The sequence below is a fragment of the Zalophus californianus genome, chromosome 17 (genome assembly GCF_009762305.2).
Source record: "Zalophus californianus isolate mZalCal1 chromosome 17, mZalCal1.pri.v2, whole genome shotgun sequence".
Lineage (NCBI taxonomy): Eukaryota > Metazoa > Chordata > Mammalia > Carnivora > Otariidae > Zalophus > Zalophus californianus.
In genome coordinates, this window is record NC_045611.1 from 1781692 (window position 1) to 1800170 (window position 18479).

At 61.1% G+C, this 18479-nt stretch overlaps 1 protein-coding gene across 2 annotated transcripts in view; it reads left to right on the forward strand.

The window, feature by feature from the left end:
- The first annotated feature begins 190 nt into the window (after positions 1 to 190).
- Positions 191 to 18479, forward strand: part of SLC7A5 (solute carrier family 7 member 5) — a 33726-nt gene continuing 15437 nt past the window's right edge. The window contains exons 1-2 of one of the 2 annotated variants that reach the window (XM_027619554.2): positions 304 to 847; positions 14569 to 14694. In XM_027619554.2, coding sequence (XP_027475355.1) covers positions 304 to 847; positions 14569 to 14694 — 670 coding nt within the window. Of the gene's footprint in view, positions 848 to 14568; positions 14695 to 18479 lie in introns of both variants that reach the window. The other variant, XM_027619555.2, reaches the window with a different exon arrangement.

Consider the following 18479-nt stretch of genomic DNA (forward strand, 5'->3'; position numbering starts at 1 on the left):
TCCCAGCCTGGGTCCGGGGCGCCGGGCCGCGGGGTCGGGGGGCGGCCCTATATAGAGCAGGTGCTTGCGGGCCCCGCACGGGACCCGGACGGGGCGGGGCGCAGCCGGCGCCGCCAAAAGGAGGGGACACGGCGTCGCGGGGCGGGGCCTGAGGCGGCGCATAAAGCCGGCGGCGCGGGGCGGCCTGACGCAGCGGCCGGCAGCCGCGCTGGGAGCCGGTGCGTGCTGGGCGTGAGTCGCTCCGTGGCGGCCGCGCGCCTCGTGGTGTGGTCCGGCGGCGGCGGCGGCGGCGGCGGCGGCGGCATGGCAGGCCCCGGCCCGAAGCGGCGCGTGTCCGCGGCCCCCGCGGCGGCCGAGGAGGAGGAGCGGCAGGCGCGGGAGCAGATGCTGGCGACGCGGCGCGCGGACGGCGGGGAGGGCGCGGAGGGCGCCGAGGGCGTGACCCTGCAGCGGAGCATCACGCTCTTCAACGGTGTGGCCATAATCGTGGGCACGATCATTGGTTCGGGCATCTTCGTGACGCCCACCGGCGTGCTCAAGGAGGCGGGCTCGCCCGGACTGGCGCTGGTGGTGTGGGCCGTGTGCGGGGTCTTCTCCATCGTGGGCGCGCTCTGCTACGCGGAGCTGGGGACCACCATCACCAAGTCGGGGGGCGACTACGCCTACATGCTCGAGGTGTACGGCTCGCTGCCCGCCTTCCTCAAGCTCTGGATCGAGCTGCTCATCATCCGGCCGTCTTCGCAGTACATCGTGGCGCTGGTCTTCGCCACCTACCTGCTCAAGCCGCTCTTCCCCAGCTGCCCGGTGCCCGAGGAGGCCGCCAAGCTCGTGGCCTGCCTCTGCGTGCGTGAGTACCGACCCGGGGTTGCGGGGGGTGGGCACCGAGCCGCGGGCGGGCCGGTCCCCGCGGAACGCACGTGGGTCTCATTCATTCGTGGCCACCTCATTTTGGGAATTCGGCGGTGAGTCAGCAGGGGGCCCCTGCCCTAAGTCTCGGGGAGGGCGGAGGCGGGGTGTGCGTGTCCCACTTCCTCACCTCATCCATTCATAATCTGAGCATCCGCACGGTGTCCAAAAAGCGCATTTCCTGTTTGAGGTTCCCAGGGCTGACTGCTCAGACAGAAATTGTAGTTAAAGGGAAAAAAAATCATTCATTTCTGCTCTCGAAACCGGCTTATCAGGAATCAGCAGAGGCTAGCTCACACAAAACCAGTACTAACAGAATCCTGTGGTGCTCATTTGGGCAGCAGTGTCAAGAGTGGTTACAGAGGGGTGGTTGGCTGCAAATTGAACGTGTGTGTGTTGGGGGTGGAGGGTGGGTTTCGGGGGCCCCCAGTTGTGCTGGAAAACAGCCCCTGGTCATCTTCCTGATGATGGGCATGGTCTGCGTTATTCTGGTGGATACGGACCTGGTGAACTATGAGTGCTTTGCCAAAACAGTTTTCTGGTGGGATTTCAGAAAAAAATCGTTTGTACCAAACGTCATGTGATTTTCTTCTCTTTTTTTGGCCGTTGGCACTTTTTACACCTACCCCTTGGCCAACTTCTAAGGAGCCTTGCAGGGTGGAAGCGTCCTGTTTTCAGAGCTGCCACCTGATGTGAGGATTTGCCTGGATGTTAATAGTGCATATAGGTCCAGAGCCAGCAGGGCTACGTTCAGGGTGGGGGTCCTGGCCTCGAAACTCGGGGACTGTGCAGTTACTAGGAGTGGCTTCTGATTGGCAGTGCCTTGCTGGTGCTGTGGGGATTATGGTGTGTGTGGACCAAGGTTCCTGCACGAGCCACACTGTAGTGAGGGGACAGGCACATTTCACAAAGTGGTGAGTCCAGAAGGCAAAACCCAGGGCAGCTCTGCTTGGCCTCCTGACATCACACGCTTTCCCAAGACCCTGAACAGAGCAGCCACGCCGGGTGAAGGAGCATTATTCGCCTTTTTTGGGGCGGTCTCACGAGGTGGATCTCAGCTTAAAAAAAAAAAAATTTTTTTGTCTAAATGTAGGAGGTCAGTCTGCTTGAGGACAGGAAGACCTGTGGTTTCTGGTGGGGCTTTGAGATGAGGGTTTTATGGGACGACACATAGGTCTGAGAAAGGAAAAGCCCCTCTAAAGGCAAAAGGACTTCTTAAGGTATAATTATAATAATCGTATTACAATATGATTTAATGTTTGGGCCCACTATGTAGTGAAACAGGTAATGTCTATCTTTTTTTAAAGATTTTATTTATTTATTTGTGAGAGAGAGCACGTGCACAAGCAGGGGTAGGGGCAGAGGGAGAGGGAGAAGCAGGCTTCCCGCTGAGCAGAGAGTCCATGTGGGGCTCGATCCCAGGACTCTGAGACCATAACCCAGGCCGAAGGCAGGTGCTCAACCAACTGAGCCACCCAGGCGCCCAGATAATGTCTTTAAAGGCCTGTTCTCTCTCTAGTCTTTAGAAATAAGTCCCTTTTTAAACTTTCAGGTTCGAGTAGATAGATTGCAAAGGGACTGCGGTGGGTCCACCCCCCCACACACCCCTCCCCCTCCCCCCTCCCGCCCCACGGCGCTGTGGCACTGCTGGGCCTGGCCAGGAGTGCTGTTGAAGGCACCCCTGCCCGTGTGAGTTGTGAGTGGGGGTGATGTTTTCCGTGGGCCGATCAGCCTTTGTGGCTCTTCTTCCCTGAACCTCCCTGGCAGTGTGTTACGTGTGCCTAGGTGTGGGTGGCTTTCTCTGATAGGAAGAGGATTTCCAGTTACAGAAAGGGACTCCCTGTCTGCCAGGAGGAGCACTAGTCTAGAGCCTCACTGTCTGGAAAGGGACAAGGGCTGGTCCCAGGCTCCCAGAAGTCAGAGCTGCCCAGCGCAGGCTGCTCTGAACTGAGCGTGGAGAAAAGCTCTGGGTTTCAAGGGAGGCAGGCCCGCCCTTGCAGGGGCATCCGAGAAGGCCGTGAAGAGTCACAGACAGTTTGGGTGCCATCCAGGTATCCCACAATGGCTGGGTTCTAGAACTTCTCCCCAAGAAGGGGAAAGGTGTTCTGTTTTGCACTCCGACTCGAGCCCATCCCCACAGTGGTGCAGCCCCCGGCTCCACAGCGCCCCTTGGGAGGGCCCAGTGGCCCACCCCTTCCAGGGGTGTGTCGTGGGTGCTTGAGCAAAGTTCTCAGTTTTGCTGGTTGGTCTTTTCAGTGCCCTGGACATAATCCACCACAGTTTCTGCTTCCTAAAAAAGGCTGTTCTGAAACAGGTCGCCTTTGGTGCTCGGTATGGTCCTGCCGGTGATATCTATGGGAACAAAGCCCTTTTCTTATTGGTCTGACCGAAATGACCACTATGGGGCCCTTGTCTAGTGTGGCTCTGGGGTTTCTCCGTGCACGTAAAGGTGAGAGAAACTCGCTCTCTAAGTCCTGATGGCCGTGTGGGATCTGGCGTGAGACCAGCCTTACGTTCCGCTAAGCCAAAACTTGGTAGCGTTTGCTTGAAAGTACAATGACACTGGCTTTTACTTTTGGGCAGAAGTCACTCAGACTGGAGTTGAGATTCTCACCAGCCTCAGTTTGCCTCGGGCAGCGTACCCAGCCTTCCTGGGCCAGCTTTCTCTGTAAAGTGGGTCCCTCGGCCTCCGGAGAGGCCCGCGCTAGGAACACAAAGTACGAGTTGGCCCAAGTCCAGAAACCTGCTTGGGTCCTTTGTGTCAAGAGAGGGGCTCTTAGAAGGGTCTGAAAGGGCCACTTCTCCCTCTGCTGCAACGTGGTCGCTCCTACCCCAGACACAGGTGTCGGGCCAGGGGCTGCAGACCGCTGGGGGCCTACCCTCCTCTCCCCCCTCCCTGTTGGAGTGGGTGAGACTGGCCCACTGGGACAGCTTGGGCTCGCCAGGTGCTTACAGAACTCGGGGTCCCCTTCAGGGTGGTGGCCCTTTGTGGGGTCTGGAAGGCACTTCCTTCTGCCTTCTCGTGGGAGACACACGGGGTTGGCCGAGACTCCCCTCAGGTGGGTTAGTCCCGCACGATGCCCCTGGCTCGGGCAAATCTGTGTGAGGTGAGGGTCCGTGTGCCTCCGCGGTCCTGTGACCTGAGATGTTTTCCATCTGGTGTCAGGTAACGCATGCGCTCTGCGTGGGAGCAGACCAGGGTCCTGCTTCAAGAAATTCGCTTGGGACTCTCAGCACAGTTTCCACATCCGTGGAGTGGGAACTGGTCACGGCTCTGCCCGGGTAAACGCGAGGACTCTCGGCCACGGCGTGTTCATCGAGCATGGCGCACGGGGTCCCGGCCACGTGGTGGCTGGCATTTATTCTCAACACCACCCTCTGTCTGCTGTTACCTTTCACATCTTGGGCTGCCCGAGAACTTGTTCTTTTCCAGTTTAGCAAAGAGCAGGAGGGAGAGAGAGAATGGCAAGAAGGCAGGAAGAGCCAGAGGTGAATGCTGCTGTCTCCCTCTCGGGCTGGGGTCTGAGCCGCGACATGCCTGTCCCACAGGAAGTAGCCCCTTCCCACCACAGGGGCAGATTGGCTGTCCCGTAGGTGAGGGGCACAGATCAGGAACGGGTTTGGCTGGCTGTGGGTCGGGGCTGGCCGATGTGAGGCTAAGTCAGTTGAGGTAATGACCAGAGGGGGAGAGGAGGCCATGGCTGTACCCCCCAGTTTTCTAGTTGACCAGCTCTTCTCCATCAGCTACAGGCGGTGACCACTCCTGGGTGTGTGGGCTGCCTACACGATGTGTCCAGCACAGTATCGCCTGGCTCAGGGTGTTTCCAAGTTGCTGGCGACCCCAGAGTCACAAGCTGTGAGCTCAGTGCCGACGACAGCCCAGACACGGGCGTGCTCCGGCCACCGGGGCAAGTCACGCTGAGTCACGGGACTGGAGCTCAGCTCCGTGGGGTCCTTCACAACAGCGCATGACCTCAAGGAAGCAAGAGATGCTGGGTGGGCATTTCTAACCCTTTTCTCCCTGGGTCACGGACCCCTTTGATAATCCAATGGAATGTGCAGACTCTGCCCAGAAATGTGTTCCAGGCGTATTAACTCCAAAGTGTGCGTAGTCATGGGGTTCTCACACCCCTGCCCCCCAAGGGGGGCAGAAATGGATCTGGCGTCTCCTGGCTGCCGTGCGCTCGGACTCAGCCTCTCCTCACATGCTCCTGCCCCAGCCTTTGAAACCAGTGTTGTCATCCCTCTTGTTTGGCCAGGGAAACTGAGGCAGTGGTGGGCTGAAAGCCCACTGCCCGTGCTGAACCACCTTTTGTCCTCGCGTGTGTGGGTACACATGGCCGCATCTTGGGAGGGAATGGCAGGTGGCAGGGTCCTGGGGTGATGTCGGTCACCAGGTCCAGGCATCTGATCAGCCAGGGTAAGGAGACGTGGGGATCTGAGGTTTGTCCCATCCCGGACTCTCTCGGGAGTGCTTGTCCCCCTGACTGGGGTCCCTGGCCCCCCCACATGCACAGCTGGCTAGGGAACCTTTCATCTTTCCTTCGTCTTCCCATCCAGATCTCTACCTTGCAGAGGAGCTTCTGGGGTGGGGTAGGCCCCCAGCTGCCCCCCAGCCCATGCCCCCTTCCTGTGCCCACATGCGTCTCCAGTCCCCGTCCGCCTTCTGTGACCCACAGCCTGTGGGGAACCAGGGGTTGCCTGATTCTGCAACCCCCAGCGGGCGTGACCTTCCTGGGCCCTTCCTGGATCGCTGGCCTGGGGCGCTGCCCAGAGCGCACTTGTCCCCACCGCTGGGCTTTATCCCGCTGACAGGACTACCCTGCGCCCTCCCGGCAGGCCCTCCAGGACCCGTGCGCCATAGGAAGGCTCGGAGCTTGGGAGGCACCTGCCCCCCCGCATGCCTGTCCAGGCAGACCTGTCTCCCTGCAGGGGCATTTTTCGGGGCCACACGCACCCCTTCCGCTATGTGGGGAATTGGCACCACCTTCCCATCCGGGCCCTTGGAGCACGGTACCCGCAACCTGATCCTGCTATCAGTTGCCCTGAGCTTGGTTGCTGGCTGACATCTGTCGCTGCTGAGACCCAACTGATTGTCTGCGCTGGTCTGTGAGTTACTCAGTGTGGCCAGTCTAGAACTGAGGCCACTGCAGGGAAACGTGGGCCCGAAGCCCACCGTGACCTTGTGGCCAGCCTCATGCTTTGCCCGTGTCCGTGTGAGCTGCCTAGGGCTGTCATGGGATTCAGCACTCAGCACAGACACATTCATGTTCTGCCTGAGGTATCTAGGGCCGCTGCAGAAGGCCTCTGGGGGCACTGGCCCAGGCCCCGTCCCTGTCCCCCAATTTCTGTGAGTTCCTGGGGCTGGGTGCTTAGCTTCTCTGGGTCTGTGTCTCAGAGCAGGGCAGGCGTGTGTAGGTCATGCCTGCAGAGGGTGTATGAGTCAGTCGTCTCCTCAGCGCACGGACAGATGACAGGAGGGACTGTGGAAATCGAACACGACAGAGCACTTGTGCCCGGTGGGGGGACAGTGGATGAGCTGGGGACCAGGTGCAGCAGTGCGTGGAGACGGGGCCTGGCTGGAGCCGCATCTAGGCACTCTCGTGTCTCAGGCCTAGCGTAGGGGGTGTCTCTTGCAACCATTGTGGACCCCCCAGAGCTAAGGGAGAGGACCCAAGGGCCTGGGATGGTTATGGGGGGACGGTGGCCGGGAGGGACCGGGGCAGAGCAGGCGTCCCCCCACGTGGAGGCCGTCTGCTGGCTCGCCCTGGGCGGGACCAGGGTCGGGGCCTGGGGAGGAAGGGAGGCCAGAGCACAGGCTGGTTAACGAGCATTTTGTTCCGGGGGATCGGTGGGGTCGTCACTGCCGAGGCACAGAGGGAGTTTGAGGACCTTTGTCCGACCTGGTCACCGGTGAGTGTCCTCTGGGCGTTGGGGAAGGGGGCCCCTGGCGGCAAGCTGTTTCCAGAACACGAAGGGAGAGGGCTTGTGAGCCCCGGGTGAGCTCCAGGGTGGGGCGCCTCGCTGAGGTTCAGCAGCCTGCGGCCATGTGAAGACCCCGTGCTGGCGTGTCAGGGCTGGGGCACAGACGGGGCCCTGTCCCGGGGCAGCCTTACCTGGGAGGAGGGAGATGTGTGTGGACAGCACGTTCTCTAGCTCCAGTCAGGCCCTGTTGCCTAGTGGGGGGCACACCGTGGGGGCACCCTCCCAGGATGCCCTTGGCTGGCCCTGTCCCGGGCACAGTCCCTGCATGGCCTGCACGAGAAACCCTCTGTCCAGAGAGCGGCAGGCGCCAGAGGGACCGCCTGCTTCAGACTCAGGCCTAAACCCACCCGGGCCAGCATCCCCCCACCCACCCAGCCCCTCCCTTTGGAGGGTGCTCCGTACATGGGCGTCACACGTGGGCACGTGGGGGGTGGGTCCCTGGGGGACTTGCCCCATTGGTAGGCTTTAGAATCACCTGGTTGGGAGGGTTGATGCCCAGGCTCCCCAGAACGAGCCAGGTGGGAGCACGGCGCGGGGTGGGGGAGCCAGGGTCGAAGCCCCAGTCAAAGCTCCAGAGCACAGCCGTGGGACTTGGGAGACCTGAGCGTCCTCTCCCCGCTCCCTGGGCTGTGTGACTTTCAGCAGCCGGACAACCTCTTGAGCTCCATTTACCCAACCATCAGATGAGGCTAGATGCCCCCTGTCCTCTCGGGCTGGGACCACAGCAGGTTTCCCCCCGTTTTCTTCTTCAGTAAAACGACTGGAGGAGCAGGGGGGATGGACTGGGGCTTTCCAGGCCACAAGGGAGACCCCGGGGCACCGAGCCTCCTGAGCAACAACCTGGTTTGTCCTGAGCAGATCTTCACAGTTGGCAGTGACCGATTGGTGGGGTGCTGGGCATCGAGTTCACATGTTCCCTCACCCCCACCCCCAGCAGCTGTGCGGAGACCAGACACACTGAGCAACCTGCCTGGCGTCACACAGCATGTCGGCACTCGGGGGTCGCTTCAGAGCCGAGGGAGGGCTTCCCTCCTGGTTGTCCTGGCTGTTCTTGGGGCAGGTGGCTTCTGGGGACCTCCCTGTTCTCCAGGACTTGTGCCTCAGGAAAGCCCAGTAAAGTGAGACGCCGCTGTCTGGGGGGGTCTCCTGCTTGCCCCAGGCCCGGGGCGGGGGGGGGCTGGCAGCTCTCTCTGAGCTGACTAAATCTACCCCTTGCTGGTGTGTTCTGACATGAACATGCCGCCCCATTCCTGACACCTGGTGAACCCCCAGGGTCAGGTTAAAAATGGGAAGAAACGTGGAGATGCATGTTCCAGGGCTGGTCATGGGGAATTTGAAAATGGGACACTGGCCTGTCGGTAATTTCTTTATACAGAGAAGCAGTGAATGGACAAGATGGGGGCAGGCGGGGGGCGGGGGCTACCGCTTGAGAGCCAGTGTCCCACTTGCATGGGGAGGTCACGTCGGCCTCTCCACAAGCCGCCAGCGGCCTCTTGGCTGAGGGAGCCTTGGGCCCTGTCGGAACGGCTCCCTGCCCTGGGTGGGTCTAGAGCAGAGCTCTTGACCTGAACTGGCTCTGTGTTCTAGCACGTTCCGGAGGGGAGTCAGCCTTGTCACGTGGTTTGGGGTCATGCGCATTCCTTTTCTTTGAGCCCAGCAAGGGTGAAATCGCCCTCCGGTTCTCCAAGTGGGATCTCTGGGCCCTCAGCCCTGGCGTCCCTGGGGAGAGTTAGGAATGCAGACTCTCGGCCCCACCCAGGCCTGCCCATCAGAAGCTCTGGGGTGGGGCCCCACCAACTGTCCCACGAGGCCCTCAGGGGCCTCTGGCGCCCGGGAGTGTGAGATCCTATCTGTCTCTGGGAGAGCCGACAAAGTTAAGGCAGGACATGAAGAAGTGCTCAGTGGGGGAGGCCCAGCTGATCAGGGCCGCCAGGCTGCCTACTGGGAGAGGGGCTCGCAGTGAGCCCAGAGGACATGTGCACCTCCGGGGGCCAGGGGGCAGGTGCTGATAAATGAGCCCCCACGAAGCTCTGGGACCCTGCGTGTGCTGGGTGGGTTGGGATAAGTAAGGCGAAGGCAGAACAGGAGCCTGCGGAGCAGCCTGGCGCCCCGTCGGAAGTCAGGCCCGTGGGCAGATGTCTGTCAGCCTGAGCAAGCCCACAGTCACTGGCCGCTGCTGGAGGAGCCTGCCCACCTGCAGCCGAGCCCCAGGGTCCAGACGTCGAACGAGCACCGTGGGGGGCCAGGCTTCAGGTCAGCAGCTGCCACGGCTCTCTGGCCTGGCGCTGCCCAGGGGCACGCGGGGGGCCAGGCTGGCCGGCCACTTCCTGTCCCTGCCCGCAAAGCTCTAGGTCAGACAGTGCACATTTGCATGGTGTTGCTGTCTCAGCCCCATCTGGCCCTCACGTGTCGGCTGGACCCCACGGTGTCAGGCAGCGTTGCTCACTGGCCACAGACTGACTTTGCCCAGGTGTTGGCCCTTGGCGTCCGGGCCCTGAAAACCATATGCAGAAAGCACCTTCTTTAGAGAGACCCATTTGAGGACCCTGCCTGTGGCTCCTAGGTGGGGCTCAGGCAGTGAGGTTCGAGGGGGCTCTGACCCTGGGGCTCTTCCATCTCTGGGGGTGGACAGTCCCTGCAGAGCCTTGGGCTAGGGACGAGGTGGGTGGGCTCTGTCGTTGCAGCCCCCTGGATGGGGGGGCCTTGGACTGATTTCCTCATCAGTAGGTGCCAGCTGGGACCCAGATGCTGTGGTTTCGGGTGGTTCTCTTGGGCGTACTCATGACCTTCCCCTGGTTTGTTTGACCTCAAGTCCGCAGAGGGAGTGGGGTCGGCCTGCCACCAGGGTGCGCCGAGGGCACCGAACGCCAGAGTGAGTCTGAGCAGGCATCAAGTGCTCACACACTGTCACCAGGTCCTTGCCGACCTTGGTACCCCTGTCCACAGAGTTGTGAGGGAGCACAGCCTGGGTTACTGCGTCGGCTACACCCGTCAGCATTTTACCCTCCGGTGGTGTGTTTTTTGTGTTTTGTTTGGGTGTGTTTGTTTATTTTTTTACTTTTATCTTTAATTTTTTTTTTCGTTTTGGTGTTTTTACATGAAAACAGGCTGCCCTTGAGTTTCAACCCCCCTCCTGTGGGTGAAACAGCCAAATGAGTACATTTAACACGAGGCTGCTGTCTAGGAGAAGTCGGGGCTGTGGTGGGCGATTGGGGTCCCTGGCGGCATTGAGGGATGAGAGGTCAGGTGGGGCCAGGCTGGGAAGGGAGCATTGGAGTCCTCCTCAGATAACCACCTTCCCAGAGACAGAGGCCGCTACCAGGAGGAGCCTGGTGACCTGTGTGCTGGTGGGGAGTACATCCCTCTGTGACGTCAGCAGCATGGGGGCCCCACCTGGGATGGGGAAGCAGAGAGCATGTGGGGTGTCCCAGGTCACATCAAGCACCACCGATGGCAACACCCCAAGGGTACCCCACACTGAGGGTCGGGGAGCATCCCAGAGTGCTCCCTGAGGGGAGGCTGAGAGTACCAGGTTGGGCGGGGCCGGCGCCCAGGGCCAAGTGGCCCTCTGGGGATGTGCAGCCTGGGTCCGTAGGCAGGAATCTCAGTAAAGTCCCCTACTCAGTCAGCCTGGGGCTGGGGCTGGAGCTCGCAGCCAGGCTCTCCCTGTGACCAGGTGTCCCCTGCGGCTGTGGGGTCATCCTTTCCTCCCTGGGCAGCACTACCCACCATCGAGGTGCAGGGGGAGGCCCTGAGACTCTGGCTCCTTTGCTGAGGTTGAGCTGGGTGCTCCTGCTGGCCAGCGATGTGGCCCGTGTCGTAGCCGGACGAGGATGGGACAGACACAGGCGCGAAGGACAAGCTCCCAGTGTGCGGGACCAGCCTCCAGTCCCAGCCTGCTCCTGGCAGTGCTCGGGCAGCCCAGAGCTGGCTTATCTTCCTGGCCCCAGCTGTCAGCATGTGCAAGCACAGCCCTGCTTATCTGGGCGGGCGGGTGCCAGTGTGGGGAGCCTTCCCGACGGCACCTCTGCTCCTGTCGGCCGCCCACTCGTGTGACACAGGCCCTGGAGGGCTGCGAGTCCATAGGGACCACGCCATAACCCTCAGCACCTCCTCTCCTGACACCCCGGACCCCACTGTCCCCATCAAGACCCGCGGCAGCAGCCCCCCTTCTGAAGGCGTCCGGTCAAGGTGCCGGAGCTACAGGCAAGGCCCTGAGATGCACAACCAGCTGCTTTCGTGAAGGTCAGAAGCCAGTGGGTCCCTGAGGAACGCATTTGCTTACTTAAGATTATATTTCATTTTGAAACTTTTTTAAAAAACTCAATGGAGAATACTAAAGCATTTGTTTACTCGCCAGCCAGTCAGTGAACATTAAAGTGTCATCAAGTATTTCAGTTGTTTTTATAAAAGAAGTGGATGTTACAAGGTCTCCTTTGTTCTGTGAGCAGGTCCCTTCCTCTCCCACCTGCAGCCCGCCTTGCCTGACCATGACCTGGTTACTGTGGATGTGACCTAGAGCCGCGTCGGTGTGAAGAGAGGCCCCCTGCACCTGCCGGGCAGGGCTCGGGATGCGCTAGTGGGAGCTGCGGGTCAGGCCTGGGCTGGGCAGGCTGCGCGCCGCGCGTTCCCGACGGAGGGGCAGCCTCCTCCGCAGGGGCTCTGGGCCCCGTCCTGCCCCAGGAACCACTAAGACCAGCATTAGTGGGGCACCGCAGCAGGGCCGACCATGAGCTGGGAGCTCCGGGCGAGCCTGCTTCCCTTCCTGGAGCCTGAATTATCCTCTGCGAGATGGGGAGAGGGGTAGGAAGACCCCAGAGGAGCAGGTGGAGCAGAGGCGGTGGTTCGGCTGTTCCGGTGTCTGGCGCCGTGCCCACACACCTCTGCCAGGAGACCAGCCTGCCAGAAGCCACGTTGGGCAGGGTGTCCGGCGGGCGGGGAAGCGCCGCCTCCCAGCGCGGCTGGGCCACAGCTCCCCCGCCCGCCCGGCCTCCCTGGGGCGTGAATGGGGGAGCGATGCAGGGGGCCGGCCTCCTGCGGAAAGTGCATCTGCCTACAGAATGCTAGCCACCTGTGCCTGGTGAGGGGGGCCAGAGGCATTTGTGCCCCCACGACTGTCACACTCACCCCGTAAGGAAACGTGAGGCTGTCCCAGAAAACCTCGGCCCCGCCCCCTCGCTGTGCACGGGCTCCCTGGGATCCGGTGGCAGGAAGGAACAGGCGCTGAGCGTGGGCTTGCCCTCCCAGGCCCTTCCGTCCCGGATCCCAGCCATGCGGCTGGTGGCATCAGTGAGCGCCGGACTGAAAGCATTCGTGGAAGCTAGGACAAGGGAATCCCGCTACTTCTTCCCTCCCTGCCCTCCACTGTGATTACCGTGGGGCTGCCAGATAGACCCCAGAGACCTGTGTCTCAGTCTCGGCTCTGTCCCTACCATCTTGGGGCAGGGGGCCACCCTGAGCCTCTGTTTTCTCTTCTGTGCGGGGAATGGCAATACTGACGTGGCTGATGCAGGACAGCCATCTCCCCGTTGACTCTGAGGGCCTGGACTGAGCATGTGCCCACTCCCCGGGGCCACAGTGAAGGTCCCCGGGGCTGTCTGCCCCATGCACATTTGAGCCTTTCCCGGCCAGGCTCAGCTCCTCCTTCATCCCTGTGGTGTGGACACTGTGTCTAGAGCCCCACCTCCCCTCGGCAGCTCATTTTACTATATGGCCTGGCAGGTGCAGGCGCAGACCACAGCCTAGGAGCCCCAAGGGATTAGGCTGGGGTCCGTGCCAGGCCCAAAGGCCACTGCTCTTTGCTGCCCCACCCAGTGCAGGGAACTCCTGAGTATTTCAACTGCGGAGTGGCAGCTACGGGTCACGACTTTGAGAACGGCTTTCAATCTGAACTCTCAGGGCAGAGCACAATCTTGGTCTGCCGTTGCATCATCAGCCAGGGCTCAGAGCATTGGGGAACATGGCAGTGGGGGAGGGGCGCTACTAAGGTGTCAGTTAATTTCCTGGAGCAATAAGCAGGTGGCAGGGTGCAGCGGGCTGGAAGAATTCATGTTTTTCTTCTACCTGAACTGCCAGGTCTTATCCAGTTCATTAGTGCAGATTTATTTTTTTGGGCCTTACTGCTCAAATTGTAAAATTTCACTGATTGGCTTTAGCTGGGGAAGAAGCCCCTCTTGGGGTCTGCCAGTCCTGGGTTAGTTCTGTGTCGAAAAGAGAAAAGATGTGCAGACCTTTCCAGCGTTTCTTACCTTAACTGCAGCTCATGGAGAAGCAGTGGGTGTGGAGGGCTCGTGGAGAGGCCCTTCCCAGGTCCAGGCCCTGCAGGTTAAAGTCGGAGGACCAGCCCCCGAGAAAGAAAGGCCCCGCTCTGTGCCCTTGCAGATTCCCTGGTGTGGATGCTGCCAGGCAGCTGGTCGCGGTAGCCTTCGGGAGGGCGCCATGCGCAGAGCTGAGCCGCAGCCTGTCCAGCTCACCCTTGGAGCAGCTGAGAGCACACACGACTTAGGAATGGTGGATTGGAAGGTCTGAGCGCTGAGGATTTGTTGCCTTTGTTTTAATGTAGTTTTGCTTCTTTGTAAGTGGCTGCGATGACAGCCAGCTCCCGGGGTCCCTACACACTTGACCGTGTCTCCTGCACACCCGATGTGTCACCATACGGATGCCTCCACCTTGGGTCAGGGCCAGGGGTCTCCCGGGAAGCCAGGCAGGGCCTGCTCGTGAGCGTCCGGGCGCGTTTGTGGAGCCTGGCTTAGGGGCCCACCTGTGCCCCCCGCCCCCCAGCCCCACGTCCCCTGCCTTCCAGGTCGGGACCAGCTATGATTGGTGTGATTTCTAGTCTTCAGCATATCCTGTTCACGTCCCCAGCTGGGCCCACCTCAGTGTTGCCTCTTGCTGACCCCTGCTTCTTGGGCTTGGCCTCGCCTTCAGTCCCCGTGTCGTGTGTCAGAATTGCCCCCCGTGGTCCCACCAATTGGCTTGTCATATGGATTCATGCTAACACTATCTCACTTACCTGTTTCCTCTGTGGGATTCCAGAAGGTTCTCTCTGCAAAAAGAGTTTCCCACCTTCAGGAAGTTAGGTGGGCTGTGTGGGCACCTAAGTTAGGCTGAAATGGGGAGGGATGCACACAGGTGAGCACAGACTCCTTCCTGCAGCTAAGGTGCATTTGTATTTATAACCTGCGCGCTGAAGATAGGCCACAGGTGTGCAGCAGGTGGGGGCGGGGGCGGGGCGGGGCAGGGCTGTGGCAATTCATTCATTAAAAGTTCTTTATGACAGGGCACCTGGGCGGCTCAGCCTTCGGCTCAGGTCATGATCCCAGGGTCCTGGGATCAAGTCCCATGTCCGGCTCCCTGCTCGGCAGGAAGCCTGCTTCTCCCTCTGCCTCTGCCTGCCACTCCCCCTGATCGTGTTCCCTCTCGTGCTCTCTCTCAAATAAATGAATAAAATCTTTTAAAAAAATCTTTATGATAGCCCAGGGGTGTGTGGGAATGTAGCTGTTTTGAGAGTCAAGAAGTGTGTTTCTCAGCCTCTGACCTTGAGCCTGGAGAGCCGTCAGTGAGAACAAGGCCCAGAAGGTGTGAGCCGCCAGAGGGGCTGGGCTCCCCTCTCTGGGGCTGCCCCTGTCCGCTGTGGCCGCCTGTCCCGCGTGACTCACTCCTGCCCTCTCTCCACAGTCCTGCTCACGGCCGTGAACTGTTACAGCGTGAAGGCCGCCACCCGGGTCCAGGACGCCTTCGCCGCCGCCAAGCTCCTGGCGTTGGCCTTGATCATTCTGCTTGGCTTCATCCAGATTGGGAAGGGTGAGTGTAAGCTCTGGGCGCCCCTGCCAGGTGTCCTTCGAGGGCCTGCTGTGGCTGTGGTGGGAGCGGTCCCTGTCCCTGAATGCCCCTGGCCCGAAGGTCTGCCGCGCCAGCACGCACGGTTTCATTTGAGCCGGTCACACTGTCCAGCGAGAGGTACTGACATTGTTACAGAGACTGAACAGCAAAGTTAAATCCCGAGTGATGGGGAGAAATGGACCAACCCTGTCCCCTCAAACCCCACTCTCCTACCCACACGTGAGGGCAGGGGTGGGGTGGGGACATGGCAGTTCGCAGAGGGACCTCAGGGCTGCGCCCGACACACGGAACTCGAGGTGGGATGGAACCATTTTACCAAGGCAGATCTCGCACATGGGGGCCCACATCTCAAGTGCCTGTTCGATGGAGGGTGGCCGCCCCCGGGGAGGCTGTAGGAGCCCCGCCAGCCCCAGCATCTTGCCATGCCAACCCCTCCCACTGTGGTCTGCCACTTTGTCTTACCCATGTGGGTCACCCACGGCGTGGCACTTGCTGGCAGCGCATCCTCTCAGTGCTGGGAAGGGATGTACACGTTTCTCCCGGTGGGGTGGGCATCTGCTTGGCTCTCACAGATCAGCGATGCCCCAGGGGCTGGCGCAAGGCAGCTTCTGAGGGCCCCTTCAGAGAGGGTCACCAAGAGGGCGCACAGCCACGTATGTGCGGGGGACACGCAGAGGCAGCTGGTGCCCCATAGCCCTTGTGTTGGCCTCTGTCCATGACCGGGTGCTCTTAGAGCCCTGGGGTGCGGGAAGGCAGCACCTGTGCCCCCGGCTTAGCAGCAGGAGAGCCAGGATTGGGGCTGGATCTGCGTCGTCCAAGGTCGCGTGCCAGTACGGGGCTGCGTGCCCCTCGTGTGCAGGCTTCCCCAGCAGGTCACGCCGTGGGCCTCTGTGGGCGTCTCATCCTATAGGCCACCCTCTTCAGGTGCTGCCTAGCTATGAATCGAGTGGGTGGAAAGCCCGTAATGGGCCCATATCTGCCGTGTCCTCTGGGCTTCTGCCCGCGATACCCAGAAATCCGTTCCTTCAGTTCCTGCGCCCTCATACTCCCTTCCCCTAAGGGCCACACAGGGCACCACGCTTCATAGGAACTCAGCGTCCGCAGGCCGTGGGCCCATGCAGGGGGGCGTTCATGATTTGGGAGAATTGGGTGCACATGGACCCTCTCTGGGGCTAGAGAGAAGCCCACATGCTGGTCTACACCGGCCTAGTAACATGGAAGCGAGAACCCAGGTGATTTGGGCAGACCATCTATTGAATACATTCACATGTGTGAAGGTTTGTAGCGTGGCTCTGGGACCTAATGAGACCCCAGCACCCACGAGCTACGATCATCAGCAGCATCAAGGGGGATATCCCACCTGATTTCCAGACCGCTTTCTGGGGCAAGAAAGGGAGCCGGACGTCATCCTGGGAGCACGTGTCAGATCAGCCAGGAAATCCTTAACCCCCGCCCAGCCTCGGGTGTGCCGACCAGGCAGGGCTGGGACGGGACGGTCGGCCCTGAGTGTGTGCGGGGCTGCTGCTCCGGGGGCTCCCACCGTACTCAGAGCCTTCCTAGGGCTCCAGGGTCTAGCACCTCCTTGAAGACAGGACTTTATTGTCTGCCGTAGTCCTCGAGTCTTGAGGACTCTGGTCGGGGCTTCCCTGTGCAGCCTCGTGGAGCAGTCAGCTGGGCGGGACCCGGCGGACCAGACTTTGTGCAGCCAGGAAGCATGTCATTTGTTAGAAGATCTGCTCGTGAAGGTATTTGCTGGGCCGGTCTGATTAGCTGCAGACAGATGAGGAATGTGGAGGGGGTGACGTGACTTGTGTAGAAACAAATTCAGTCGGATAGCAAAGAACTTTTGTTCAGCTCAAATACCTAATGTGTTTGTGATGCTGTTGCCGTAGGAAACATCCCCCCCCCCACACACACACCCCCCGCGCCCCCCTTGCCCCGAAGCAGTTCCTTTCTGAACTCGGGATACAGTGTGGCTTCTGCAGAATTCTGCCTCCTGGTTTTCCTCAAGACAGTTGTGTTGTTCCCACACGAATGCCTCCCCTTCTGGGGGACATATGGTTGCAAAATTGACGCCCTTCTCCTCCCACGGAGTCCGTGGTCTGACTCTTCTTCCCTCGGGCAGCCTGCCCGTCACCCTGGGTCCCCATGCTGATGGCAGGCGGGAGGGCCCGGGTCCTGGGGGCCGGGGCTCGGCTCAGATGGGCTCAGAGTGTCCCCCAGCCAGGCTGCATTATGGCGCAGACCCCGGGTGCCCTACTCCTCCGGGCTCTGAGTGGTCGGTCTTCCTCCCCAGCCCGCCAAGCACCCAGGGGGGCCCGAGGGCTGCAGAGGGGGTTTGAGTTCAGCTGGCCATTGGTTGGCCACCGGGCCTCTGCTGGGCTCGTGCCCTTGAGACCCGTGAGCAGTCTACCCTTGTTCTTCCCCCGTCCTTCCCTGGAACCTGCTGAGGCCCTGAGTGTGACTGGCTGCTGAGCCCCGACAAGGACTTGGCCCTGCCGGCCGGGGCTCGGCTGTGGGGACGCCAGACGGCGCGTGAACAGGAGAACTGTAGATGGGCAGACGGGGCGCCAGCCGAGACCAGGACTGAGGGCGGCGGCGGGGGCAGCTGGATGAAGGCACAAAGTTAGAGGGACAAAGGGATGGCTCTGCACAGCCCCAGGCTGGGATCTCGATGTGGGAGCCGCTCAGCTGCCCCGTGGCTGTGGGTGGGAGGGCCCCCGCAGTGTCGGGCACCAGGCCTGGCGCCATGCGAGGTGTCTGGATTTGCTCTCAGCATTTTCAGAAGGGGAGACAGAGCTCAGGTCAGCATTTCGGATCCAGTGGCTGTGGCACAAAGCAGGGGAGGCCGCAGAGAAGCAGGCAGACGGGGTGGGTGGAGGGCACGTGGGGGCTCATGCCTGCCGCCTTCTGCCACCTGCTTTTGCCCTTTTGGTCTATGGACCCCTTATGTGTGACGCCCCACAGGGGCCACGACCCTAAGGCCAGGCCGTTCCCAAGCCACGCAGGTGTTCCTCAGACCAGAGATGGGAGTGGGGTGCAGAAGGCGCACCCCTCTGCCCAGGTCAGTCCCGGAGGGGCCACACGGTGGGACCCATGTGGACCCGTGTGGCTTTGCCCGGGCTGCGGCGCCAGTGGGCGAGCGGTTACGGCGTGGACTGCCCGGGTGTACGGCTGTGAGGGGCCCACGGAGCGCCTCCTCCCTCCCACGCCGAGTCTGAGCAGGATACCCTCTGCCGAGGGAGGTCATGGCGGCCAGGCCTCCATGCGCCAAACAGGCCTGCCCCCTAGCCGTTGCCCCTATGCCCCAGGCTTGCAGCAGCTCACACAAACTCACCCCGCTGCCGAGACGTTGGCCCCAAAATGCTGGGAGACATGGGTGTGGTCTGCATGGCAAGCAGAGGCTCCTGAACCCGGCATTGTTTATCTCATACGTCTGGGCGCTGTCCCAACATGACAGGGGTATCTCGGAACAGGGGACACATGGGAGACAGCCCGGGCAGGAAGGGGCGAGCCCTTGCAGGCCTCCCCTGACAGAGGACTTCAAGGCCCATTTCAGAGGGGCTCGGGGTCCTGCTGGGACCGCAGGGCACTGCAGCGGGGGGCCGTGCAGGGCTGGGGTTTGGTTCTCCACTCTGGTCACCTGGGTCCCAGGAGCAGGGAAGGGACCGGGGGGGCAGGGCAGGGCGTGCCCTGTGGGAAGACTTGTCCTGAAGGTGCCATCGAGGCAAACTTGGTTGTTTTTC